Raw genomic sequence first — 12,550 nt, forward strand, 5'->3', positions numbered from 1 at the left:
AATTAACCGAGTTCTCAATTAACCGATTCACTCCAGCTCTGCCTCCTCCTCCCGGCTCCGGCTTGGGTGGCCAGGAGCGGAGCGGCCCGAGGAGCGCGGCCCGTGAGCTCCCTCCTCGCGCAGGGCCTGGCCCCGGGCCCTCGGGGTGGTGCCGCTGCGGGCGGGGGGCTCGGCCCGGCACACGCGTAAGGGAACAGAGAGCTCGGGTTGTCGGGGGCACGGCACGGCTGGCGACAAAAAGACGTGCGAAAGCAGACATCTTGGGCCTGACGGGAGGCACGGAGCGGGCTGAACCTGGGCTGTGTCCCCTGGGAGTTCGGGAGGAACGAGGGGAACGATGCAGGGAGTCGGCCCCTGCAGCCCCTTGAAGCCTTTTCAGTCAAATTTTGCTGCTACAAAAGGATAAAGAGGCTTCTTTTTTCTGGGTTGGTAAACCACAAAATCACAGGCGCTCCTTAGGATTTAATTTCAACAGTTTGATTCTTCCTCGGAAGTAATCTGTCGGCACACCAGAATACACAAAAACATTTGGAAGGGCGGCGAGCGGCTCCGCACAAAGTGCCGCGCCAGTTCCCTTCCTCGGCCTCCCCCGCAAACCCCCATCTCTGCTTCCATTCCTGGCGTTCAGGGAAGGATCCAGAGCAGGGCTCCTGGCGAGCTGGTTCCTGATGAATTAAAATCTCAGAGCGAGGCGGCGGCGTTGCCCTCGGCTCTCGGTGGTACCTCTCTGGGGCTGTGCGGGGTGAAGGTGTGCGGTAAACGGGACAGGAGCGCTGCCTGCGTGACGGTTGCCCCCGCAGCCGCCCCTCGCTGTCAGGGCAGGCGGTGACAAGCTCTGCGGGTAAAGGACTCCCGGCGTTGCCACCCCCTTTGTTTGTGCTGTTGCTGCGTTAATCGCGCTGAACTTTCCCGCTGGAGGGCTGCCGTTGGAAACGGCCTGTTCCCGAAGGTACAAGGGGAGAGGTGGATGTGAAATGGACCAGGGCCGGTCTCAGCCTCGGGATTTCAGCGGGCGGGAGGGGACGGATCCCCCCCCCTCACTGTGTCTGTCCCAGCGTGACCCTGCTGCAGGTACGAGGAAAAAAGCGGGGAGCAGAAACCCCTTTGCAGAACCCCGTCGTGGCTGCGCCCGAGGCTGGCAGCGTCGCTGCCACATCCACGCCCCACAGGGGAGCTCCCCGGCGCGGGGCCAGCTCCCCTCGGCCAGCTCCCGCCCGTGTCCCCGGCAGCACCCACCGGGGAGGCAGCGCCAGCGGCCGTGGCCCGTGCTCGCCCCGCTCTGCGGCCGGGCGGTGGTGATGGCCGACGCCGTGCTGGGGCAGGAGGAGCCCTGGAGAACTGGGCACCAAGCTCAGCCCTGCAGCCCCGGCTGGGGCGCAGTCGAGGTTTTGTCCCCTTCCCCAGCAGCAGCGTTAACCCAGGGAGTCGCTGGCAGCTTCTCAGGGGGCAGGAGGGAGGCAGAGCGGCCGCCCCTGGGATGGGGTCATTGCTCCTCGCCACTCCTCGGCACACCCCGAGCCCACGTGAGGTGTTTTCGGTGTGCTCCCACGTGCTGGTCCGTCCCTACAAGCCCGAGGACCCCCCTTCTTTAGGACTCCGTGCTTTTTTTCCTGTGTCGGGGGCATGGTTTTGGTAGCTGTGGCGGCGCTCACACATCCCATTGGCCGGGCTGACCCCAGCTCTGAGGCTGCCATTGCCATGTGCGGTTATTTTTGTCCCTCACCGTCACGACGAGGAGCTAAAAAGCCCCTCAAATAAATGGGGGGGGGGCTCTCCCAGCGGCCGCGCTTGGGTTCGTTAGCCAGCAGCCTCGTTACCGGCTGCAGTGGGGCGCCTGCAAACCTGCTCCTGCCAAGCTGCGTGCGCGTGTGCCGCCCTCCCGGGGCGGTCTCACCCTGCTCCGTGACCAGGAGGTGCCACACACGCAATCCTCGCTCCCACAGCCGGTGAGACGGAGCCAAAGCTCGTCCGCGTGTGGTGCCCCGAGCGCGTCCTGTGCCCAGCAGAGGCGGGGGGAACCGCAACTCGGGGCCACACCACACCGGAATTTCTTATTTTGGGGTGTCCTGTGCGGAGCCAGGTGTCGGACGGGACGATCCCGATGGGGATGATCCACAGGGGCTGCCGCGAGGACTCGCAGCCCGGGCGCCCCGAGCCCCAGCCCGTGACCCCCGCGTCGCGCCGCGCGTTAAGCTCCGCTTCGTGCCAAGGCTGCCGTGGATCAGGCACCGCCAGCAAGGCGTTCGCGCCCCGTGCACGCGGTGGCGGCTGCGCCGTGCCCAGAGCCCAGCTAACAGCTCCCAGTGAACAGCTCCCAGCTCCCAGTTAACAGCTCCCAGCTCCCAATTCCTATCTCCCAGTTCCCAGTGAACAGCTCCCAGCTCCCAGTTAACAGCTCCCAACCCCCAGTTCCCAACTCCAAGTTCCCAGTAACCAGCTCCCACCTCCCAGTTCCCATCTCCCAGTATCCAGCTGCCAGTTCCCAATTAACAGCTCCCAGTACCCAGTTTCCAGCCCCCACCTCCCAGTATCCAGTTCCCAATTAACATTTCCCAGTTCCCAGCCTCCACCTCCCAGTTCCCATCTCCCAGTTGCCAGCTCCCAGTTCCCAAATAACAGCTCCCAGTTCCCAGTCTCCACCTCCCAGTTCCCAGTTAACAGCTCCCAGCTCAGCTCCCAGTTCCCACCCCCCAGTTCCCAGCACCCCCTCCCAGTTCCCAGTTAACAGCTCCCAGCTCAGCTCCCAGTTCCCAGCCCCCACCTCCCAGTTCCCACCCCCCAGTTCCCAGCACCCCCTCCCAGTTCCCCCCCCCCCGCCGTGCCCGAGGCTCCAGCGCCCTCCTCGTGCGGCCCCGCCCCCAGGCCATGACCCCGCCCCCAACGAACCAGGCCCCGCCCCCAGCACCAGGCCCCGCCCCCGCCCTGTCCCCGCCCCCCGGCCCCGCCCAGAGCCGGCCCCGCCCCCGGGGGACCTGGGCAGGGTCCCCCCGTGTCCCCCCTGCCCCTGGGTGCCCCCCCCCGGTCCCCGTGTCCCCCCGTGTCCCCCCGTGTCCCCCGTGTGCCCCCAGGTGCCCCTGGGTCCTCCCAGGTCCTCGGTGTCCCCATGGCCCCGGTGTCCCCCGTGTCCCCCATGCCCCCCCACGTCCCCTGTCCCCCCCACCCCGTGTCCCCCCACATTCCCTGTGTCCTCCCATGTCCCCTGTGTCCCCCCACATGTCCCCCACGTCCCCCCACAACCCATGTCCCCCACATTTCCACCATGTCCCGTGTCCCCCACATTTCCTCCACATCCCCTCCATCCCCCACATGCCCTCCATGGCCCACGTCCTCTTGTGGCCCCCACGTGTGCCCACGTCCCCACCCTGTGCCCGGTGTCCCCAACGTCCTCTCTGTCCCCTCCACGTTCCCCTTGTTCCCCCCCTTGTGGCACTGTCCCCCCCGTGCTGCCCACAGCCCCCAGGGTGGCAGTCGGGTGGCCACGGGGGGTGGCAGCAGCGGGGGCGCGATGACAGATGCTGGCTGCACCCCGACACTGTGGGGTGTCCCCACGGGACCCGGGCTCACAGCCGCGGCCATGGGCACCGTGGGGTGAGCGGGCAGGGCCCCGCAGAGGAGCTTTTGTAGGACCTACAGAAAAACAGGCAGCTTGTCATTGCGTCCCGCACAAAACAGGGGACCTGGAGCGGGCTGGGAACCACCCTGGGGACACGGGGACGCGCAGGGACGGGGCACGGCGGCTTTCCCACCGGGAGGAGGAGGAGGAGTGGCGTGGACGCGGCCCGGAGCCCCCACCCCAGGAACTTTCCCCACGGGCCCGAGCCCCCAAATCCTGCACCCGGGCATTTCCTGCGGCGTTTTGCTCGGGGCGAGGCCGCGGCGCCTGCTGGCGGCTGGAGACACATCGATCACCCCCGTAGGAATTAATGGTTGCCGGGGCGCGGGCGATAATGATCTAATTACTTTTATAACGTGCAAGCAGAGGCCGGCCTCGGCCGGTAACGCGCTGCCCGACATTTCAGACGGGCTTTCCCAGACCCGAAAGCAATTAGGCACAAAAGGAAGGAAAAATGTAAGCGAGGGGATGTGAACTGCACTCGGGAGTCGTTCGAAGGGAATTATCGGACACCAAAGCCCCTCCACGACCGGGGTTCACCCGGGAGGCCAGTGGCACCCGGGCACGTCGGCGGGGAGGAGGAGAAGGAATCAAGCCCCCGCTCGTTGGTGGATGTCGGCCAAGGGAGCTCTGCGGGGAGAAGGCTCCGTGCTCGCTGCCACAGCTCCCGGCTCGGGTCTGCCCGTCGCACCGAGAACCGGCACTCGCGCCCCAAAAGCGTTGCCTTCGGGGTCTTTTGGCGTTGACGTAAAGGGGGGGTGCGGGGGCAGATCCAGCTGTGGGGCTCCGGAGAGGCTGATCAACGCCACCGAGGCGGTTGGGCCTTTTTCTGAGCGTTTTTGTTTTGTAATTTTTGCTGCCCGTGGCCAGGACGAGCGTCAGGACAACACTGACATCAAGTGGCTGCTGGGATCCCTCGCACGCGGGGGCCGGATCCTGCTCCCCGGGAGCTGCATCGCCCGCGCAGCCCCCGTCCCCCCCTGCCGATGCACCCCACGAGCTCAGCCTGCCGTTTTGTCCCTTTCTGCCCCGTTTTGCCCTGTGCTGAGATGCAAGAAGCCGGCTGACTGCCGTGTCGGGCAGGAAAGCGCGGCCTGGACCCCAAAACCCTCCTGAGCAGGGCCCAACCGAGGATGCTGCAGGAAGGGGGGTGCTGCCGGACACGAGTGGGGCCTCCACGGTCCCTCCCCAGCCCACAGGGGGAGGCCGCCGGTCCTGGCCTCTCCTCTGCCGTCCTCCCCCGTGTGTCCTCCACGTCCTCGGCGTGCCCTGCCGCATCCCAGCGGGGTCAATATCCCAGCAGGGCCCGGCCGAGCCGCGCGCTGCCCACGTCACCGAGCCGGCAGCAGCCGCGCAACCCTGGCCCACGGGGCTGGGGGCCAGCAGGGACCCCCCCGGCCGCAGCGCCCACCCCCGTGGGTCCCGCTGCACCCAGCTCCCGCCAGGCCACCGGCGAGGTCGCGGGGAAGCAGCGAGGCCGCGCCACCGTCCCCGGGCTGTGCTTCACGCCGGAGCGTGGCCGCGGTGGCCCCTGCCACCACCACCCGCTGGTGCTGGGGACGTCGTCCCCGCGCCTCCCGCCGGCCTTCAGCTCCCTGCCCCTGGACTTTGGGCTGAGCACGGGAGTGGCGGTGGCGGCGGTGTGGCTGCCGGCGTTGGCGGAGCCCCAAATCGCCTCTGCGGTGAGACCAGCGCCGCGACCCCGCAGGGGCACCGCAGGTAACGTGGGTGATGTCCCCTTGTCCCCTGTGCCGTGGGGAGGCTGCGAAAGGGGGCTGCCCAAAGGGATGGGTCCCTCTGCCCCATCCCCAGCTCTGGAGGCTCCTCTGTGGGAAATCACCGAGTTATTCCCAGTTTAAAACCAGGGAAACTGAGGCACGGCATTTTGCCCGGTGTCAGAGCGGTCACACAGCCTGCAAGACCTTGCCCTGGGGGGGGAGAGGCTGGAAAATCCCATTTCTGCTCCACACCAGCAGGGCTCGGAGGCAGCGAGTGGTTTTGCAACACCTCGTTCCCGTTCATCCCGGCTTTCTGCGGACACCTCCGTGGCACCGAGGCCAGCCCAGAGCCCAGCTCAGCTGGGGACAGGGGGGTGGCCAGAGCCAGGGGTGGGTTCGGGGCGAGCGATGGCTCCGGTGGGATATTGGCTGCAGGTGGAGCTGGGGTAGCAGGTGCAGGAACTCGGTGCCCTTGTGGGCCCCCACCCATGGGTGGGGGCGAGGTGAGGCGGGGCTGGGTTGCTGCAGGATTTAGGTCCTGAGAGGGACCAAGGCTGGATGCAAGCAGGGAGAGGGGCCCAGAGGTGGGGGGTTGGCTGGTGTGGGGGCTTTGCTGGGTTTTGGGGCGTGCTGGGTCTCTGCAGACCCTTGGGTGGTTTCGACTGGGGTTCCTCCAGCTGAGCCCTGCGTGGGGCAAAGTTTGGGACCACAGTGCTGGTTTGGGAGTGGCTGTGGGGCAGCCCAGTGGCGATGCTGGTGGTTGTTTATCCCCAAGCCCGGAAATGGGACGCGTGGAAATGCTCTGTGTGCTGGGAAGGAAAGGGAGGGGAGAGCCGGGCCGTTCCCGCACTGCTACGGGAGGGATGCTCCAGCTGCTCCTGGAGCTGGGCTGGCGCTTGGCGCTGAGACGTCCCCATCCGGGCTGTGTGGCCACCATGGTCCCCAATGCCAGCCCCAGCATCACCCCTTCCTTCCCAGCTTGCTCGTGACTCCAGTGGCTCCATAGCGTCTGAGGGGGACGGGCGGGGGACCTGTGCTGGGGCCTGGGCCAGGACGGGACTGGACAGAGGCAGGTGAGTGCTGAGACTCTCGGTTTGGGGCTTGGGTGTCCCTGCCTCGTGCTCTGTCCTCTTCCCCTGCTTGTGTGCAGGTTGGGGAGGGGAAAGAGCTAAGGAAACAGCTCCCTTGCCCTAGAAATGCAGCTTTTCCTGGGGATTTCCTGGCTGTCGCAAGATGGAGCAGGAGAAAGGCTGCAGCTTCTTGCCTAAGGCGTCAGTGGTCCTAGAAAGAGATCGATTTGAAGGAAACGGGGGTGTTGCTCTGAAATTGCCTCCCACCTCTGCAAGCAGCGGGTTTGACCCCGTGTACCTGCTGGTGTCGGTGCCCAGCGACGTGCCAGCCTGTGGGCAGGATGGGGACGTCAGGTGGGGCTGGTGCAGGCAGGAAGGTGCTCGAGGCCTCCTGTGGTGGAGGTGCTGGGGCTTTATGGGACGGAGGTGCAGGGAGGCACTCGGGGCACAGCGGGGGCTGCGCGGTGCCGTGGGGCTGGCCCCTCATGTCCAGCCTTGGCTCTTCCCCGTGCAGAGCCCAGGGCGCAGCTGGAGCAGGCACACAGGCACCGCCTGCCTCGTGCCCCTGTCCTAGCACGGGGCTGCCAGGACTCCTGGGGCCACATCCAGCGTCCGTCCTGACCGTGCCAGCACCTGGCAGGGAGCCGCCAACAGCACCATGTCTCAGGCAGAAGGTACCACGCAGTCCTTGGGCTGCCCTGGGATGGCCACAGCCCCAGTCCGCCCCCCACATCAGTGCTCACCTCCCATCCCATTTAACACCCGGTCCAGGGCCCTGCAGCCCTTCTGATCCTACAGGCACCTTTGTCCCGCACCACTGAGGCACTGGGACTTGTGTGGTGCTGGCTGCTCTGGGGGGTGCGGGTCGCAGGAGCCCCTGTCCCCAGCTGCGGTGCCTGGGGCTGGCAGCTGGATGGTCCTGGATGGACCTGAGGGTGCTGGGCTACAGAAACGAGCACCGCTGGGGAACGGATGGTCTCTGCGGCGTGAGGCTTGGGCTCAGCTCTAGCAGGATCTGTGCGTGTCCCTGCCAGCAGGTGAGGAGGCTTTTGAGTACTGCGATGTTGTCATCAACACCCAGGAGAAGGTTTCGGACGTGTACACGCAGCTGGAGAAGCTCGGAGAGTAAGCTGGGGTCCTGCATCCCCACCACCCCTCAGCTACGGGGTGTGTCCACGCATGGTTGGGGTGGTGGTGACGGCTCCTCCATCCCTTGTGCTCGCTCTGTCCCAGGGGCAAGTTCGGCACCGTGTACCGGCTGCAGGAGAAAGCCAGCGGCAGGATCCGGGCTGGGAAGTATTTTCGGACGCGGACGGCCAAAGAGAAGCAGGCGGCTCGGGCCGAGGTGGAGCTCATGAACCTGCTGCATCATCCGCGCCTCGTGCAGTGCCTCGCCGCCTTCCAGGGCCCCGCCGAGCTGGTGATGGTGATGGAGTAGTGAGTGGGGGCAGCGCTGGGATCACCCACTGTGTTGGGGAGGGTCCTTGCACCCCAGGGTCCCGGCACGGGGTGTAGGGTGGATTGGGGAACCTGCAGACCCCGGGGACCTGGGCGCTGAGATGCACCCAGAGCGCTGGGTCCGGGCTCCCTGGTGGGGTGTCCCCCTCCTTGGGGCTGGCAGACCCCAGTGGGGTCCCCCAGCACCCTGCCCGCTCCCCAGTGTGGCCGGCGGGGAGCTCTTCGAGCGCATCGTGGACGACGACTTCGAGCACACGGAGCCCAGCAGCACCCAGTACATGCGGCAGATCCTGGAGGGGCTGCAGTACATGCACGGCCAGGCCGTCGTCCACCTCGACCTCAAGCCCGAGAACATCGTCTGCGTCAGCCCCAGCAGCCACTGGCTCAAGATCGCTGACTTCGGCCTGGCGCGGAAGCTGGGTGAGCGAGGGGGGTCCCTGCTGACGACAGGGTGCTGTAGGGAAACCCATGAGGTGGGCAGCCTGGAGAACCCTGCACCCATGGGTGCACAGCACCAAGATGGGCCCTGGGGGCAGTTTCTGGACTCCCTCTCCCCCAGGCAGAAGTGTGTGTTGGGGTGCCCTGGGGAGGTCCTGGCCAGGCACTGCCCCACAGCCCCACCTTCTCTGCAGCTCCAGACACCCCTGTGAAGGTGCTGCACGGGACCCCCGAGTTCATGGCTCCAGAAGTGGTCTCCTTCGAGCCCGTGGGGTTTGCCACGGACATGTGGAGCGTCGGTGTCATCTGTTACATCCTGTGAGTGGCTCCCGCGGGATGGCAGCTGGGCAGGAAGGGGCTGAGCTGCTGCTGACAGCCTCTGTCCCCTCTCCAGGCTGAGCGGGGAGTCCCCCTTCCAGGGTGACACCGACATGGAGACGCTGAGCAACATCACCGCTGCCCAGTGGGACTTTGAGGAGGAGACCTTCTCGGACATCTCCCCGCAGGCCAAGGATTTCATCAGCCAGCTGCTGCAGAAGGACCCTGGGTAGGAGCTGGGGGTGGGTGCTGTGTGTGTCCCCACAGAGCCAGGCTGGGTTTTGGGGTGTGAGGAGGGGGAGGAAGAGGGGAAGGTGTGAGCCCTACCATGCTGAATGCTGCCTGTGGAGTGCCTAGAGCCTCTCCCTGGGGCCAAGGGCCTGATGGCAGCCCCTGATCCCACTGTGTCCCCTCCCCAGCCACCGGCTCTCCAGCTCCAAGGCTCTGCTGCACCCCTGGCTGCAGCAGCCCCTGCCCAGCAGCACGAAGGCGCTGCCGAAGGAGCGGATAAAGCAGTTCCTGGCTCGTCGGAAGTGGCAGGTACGTGGGGAGGGATGTGTTTAGGAGATGGTGGTGGATGTGGGTCTGGGGGCTGCTCTCGTGGGGCTCAGTGCTCCTTCCTTTCTCTCCAGAAAACAGGCAAAGCCCTGCTGGCACTCAACAGGCTCACCCTGCTGTCCCAGGGCACAGAGAGGAGAGCATCAGAGGCTCAGGATGAGGAAGGTGATGGCCCTGAAGCATTGGCTCCAACGCACCCCATCAATCCCTGTTCCTCTGCTTTGTCATCCCCACCTCTGCCCTGACCTGCCTTGGTGCCACCGAGTGCCTTGGGCATGTCCCCGGTGGGGCACTTCTGCTCTGGGGCACCTTCTGTGCCCCAAAGCCCCCTGTCCTCAGCCCTGAGGGGCCAGTGCTGCTGTGGTCTTGGAACAGGCACGCACTACTCTGCAGTGCTGGGATCTGAACATGCTCCGGATCCCAGGGATCAGGAGCTGATCCCTACAGGGCCTGGTGTGCGGGTGTCACGTACGTTCCTCCAGCAGAGGAGGGTTGAATGCAGGTGACTCCTCACCGTGCCCTCTGTCCATCTGCCCACAGACCCGTGTTGCAGCCCAGAGGAGGACCAAGCCTCTGAGTCTCTGCCCCAGCAGGGTCCCAGCTTCTCCGAGCCACCCATGGACAAAGAGGAGGTGGAAGGTGGGAGCATCACGGCTGCAGGACAGGCAGAGAGCAGTGCCAGCATCCCCCAGCCCCGGGCCACCTAGAGCTGGTGACTCTTCTCCACTGTCACAGCACTTTGCACCATGGCCTGGCCAGCTTGCGGTCGGCCCAGACCTGTGGTGCCCCCGTGCTGGTGTGGGGACAGGGCTGCCTGCTGTCCCCAGTGAGGAACCAGTGCCCCCATGGCCTCCTGGGTTAGAGCTAAGCCTGGTTCTTCTGACTGCATGTCTTGTGAGCCCAATAAAGCACTGAGGATCTCTGCATTCCCTGTGCTGCTCCTTTCTCCCAAAATCACTGGGAGGGGTGGCAAAGAGCTGCCCAAGCTGTCCTTGCAATTTTGGGAGTCAGCAACAGGCTCTCCTGAGGCTGGGCCACCACCTTTGCCTTGTCTGGGAGGGAGCCTGGCGCCGTGCCCTGGGGACAGGGCCTGAGAGGGGATGGCTCCAGGTGAAGTCCCTTGACAGGGAGCATCCTCCTTCCCCTGGGGGCTGACGGGGGTGGCACTGTGCCCTGAACCCCAGGTGGGTGGGAGGAGCGGGGATGGGGTTGGAAGGGACCTCTGGGTCCAGCTGGTCCAAGCCTTTGCTCAAGCAGTGCCACCTTGAGCAGGTAGTCCAGGACCACGTCTGGGGGTTCTGAATCCCCCCATGGAAGGGAGACCCCCAGCCTCTCCGGGCTCAGTCACCCGCAGGGTAAAGATATGCTTCCTGGTGTTCAGAGCATGCCTCCTGCGTTTCAGCTTGTGCCTGGCACTGGGCATCACAGGAAAGAGCCTGGCTCTGTCCTCACTGCACCCTTCCTCTGTTCATCTATATACGTTTATATGTGGACCCTTTGAGACTCAGTGCTCTGACTGCCCTAGGATAGATGCTTCAGTCCCTTCACTTTCATGGCCTTCTGCTGGACTGCAAACCTGCTGGGGGTTCTCTCTGCCCCTTCGCCCACATCGTCATCGTTAATGGAGGTGCTGAGCAGGACTGGCCCCAGCATTGACCCCGGCGTACTCTGCTAGTTGCCGGCCTCCACTTAGGTGTTGCACCACTGATGGCCATCCCCTGGGCTCTGCCCTTCAGTCAGTTTTTGATCCACCTCAGTCTGCCCATCCAGCCCACGCATCACCAGCTTGTCTACGCGGGGACACTGTCGAAGGCCTTGTGAACGTCCAGGCAGGCGATATCCACTGCTCTCTCCTTGTCTGCCAGGTCAGCTGTTTCACTGCAGAAGCTCAAGTTGGTTAAGCATGACTTCCCCTTGGTGAGTCTACGCTTACTATTCCTGATTATTTTCTTACCCTCTGCATGCCTGGAAATGGCTTCCAGGTTTAGCTGCCCCAACACCTTCCCAGGGACTGGGGTGAGGCTGACTGACTTGTAGTTCCCCAGGTCCTCCTTCCTGAAAACAGGAGTGACACTTGCTTTTCTCCAGTCTTTGGGCACTTCTCCAGCCACCGTGATCGTTCAAAGATTATCGAGAGTGGTCTCAGTGTGACATCTGCTTGTTCCCTTGGCACTTGTGTGGTGCATCCCATTAGGGCCTAAGGATTTATGTATGTCCAGTTTGCTTAAGTGTTCTTTGATATGATCCTCTTTCACCGAGGGTGCACCTTCCTTGCTCCAGCTTTTCCTGCTCTCTGGGACCTGTGATTCCTGAAGGCCAGTCTTGCTGGTAAGGACTGAGGCACTCAGTCTGTCTCCCTGTCCTGTGTAACCAGGTCTCCTGCTTCATTCAGCAGTGAGCCTGTAGTTCCCCAGCCTTCCTCTTGTCATCAATGTACTTACAGAAGCTGTCCTTGTTGTCCTTGACATCTCTGGATAGATTTAATTCCATTTGAGCTTTAGTTTTCTTAACTTCATCCTTAGCTGCTCAGTGTCTCTGTTCCTTCCACATTACTTGTCCTTGCTTCCACCTTGAGCTTGGAGGATGTGATCCTTGAATCAGAACCAGCTTTTTCAGGCCCCTCTTCCCTCCAGGAAACGCATCATGGTTATTCCCAGTGCTGCATGCATTAGTATACAGGCATGTGAAAGCGGCTCCCCAGGACACTGAGTTCCTAGAAATGGTGTGGGGGATTTCTCTGTAATGGTGCCTTGTGGGCACCTCCTTGCTAATAGCCAAGTGCTGGAGGTGACCCTGCTTGAGCCTCATGTTGCTGACTTTATGATTCCCTCCCTCTCACATCACCTCGAGCCCTTTGCTCAGAAACCCTGCCTGTCCCTCCCTCACAGAGCCGCTGGTTGTCCTCTCTCCCCTTACTCTTACTTCAAAGCCCTCCTTTTGCATCCAGCCGTCCCTGGGGACTCTGGTCTCCTAGTTCCTGTGCCAACTCTGCAACCAGCAGGGCTGGAGGGGGGCCAGAAACTGCAGTGTGACCTCAAACCTTACCCTAAGGAGGCAGCTTGGGCAAAAATCAGGATTTAGGAGCCCAGGTCTGCTCTGTTCTAATCTTTTCCTGCCCTCAGTGATGCTGAGCAGCATCTGGAGAGGAGCTGGTGGCTGCACTCACTCTATTTATTTATTCAGTTTGTTTATTTATTTATTTGCAGTTTACTTGCTGCAATAAACCCACCTTTCATGTTTACGCTGGGCTGGAGGCTGCTCTTTCTCAGCTGAAGCTGGAGGGCTTGCAAAAAATCCCTCCTTTGTGTACAAAAAAGACAGGATCTCCTGGAGAGACTCCAGAGGAGGGCCACGAAGATGGTACGGGGCCTGGAGCA

General features: G+C 63.6%; 1 protein-coding gene across 6 annotated transcripts; it reads left to right on the forward strand.

Moving 5' to 3' along the window:
• Positions 1 to 851: 851 nt before the first annotated feature.
• LOC308181816 (myosin light chain kinase, smooth muscle-like) lies at positions 852 to 10,099 on the forward strand. 6 transcript variants are annotated; one of them, XM_080565474.1, is made up of 11 exons: positions 852 to 949; positions 6,310 to 6,404; positions 6,916 to 7,075; positions 7,436 to 7,526; positions 7,635 to 7,838; positions 8,062 to 8,279; positions 8,492 to 8,615; positions 8,692 to 8,844; positions 9,035 to 9,155; positions 9,248 to 9,338; positions 9,714 to 10,099. In XM_080565474.1, exons 3-11 carry the CDS (start codon positions 7,060 to 7,062, stop codon positions 9,878 to 9,880), a joined length of 1,185 nt encoding a protein of 394 aa, XP_080421600.1. In that variant the 5' UTR covers positions 852 to 949; positions 6,310 to 6,404; positions 6,916 to 7,059; the 3' UTR covers positions 9,881 to 10,099. The 6 variants fall into 6 exon arrangements, with proteins under 6 accessions (XP_080421600.1, XP_080421601.1, XP_080421599.1 ...); XM_080565475.1 differs by lacking the exon at positions 852 to 949 and adding an exon at positions 1,048 to 1,071; XM_080565473.1 differs by lacking the exon at positions 852 to 949 and adding an exon at positions 3,451 to 5,332.
• The last annotated feature ends 2,451 nt before the right edge of the window (positions 10,100 to 12,550 follow it).

This window comes from Anser brachyrhynchus (genome assembly GCF_964034855.1).
Source record: "Anser brachyrhynchus genome assembly, chromosome: 22".
Taxonomy (NCBI): Eukaryota; Metazoa; Chordata; class Aves; order Anseriformes; family Anatidae; genus Anser; species Anser brachyrhynchus.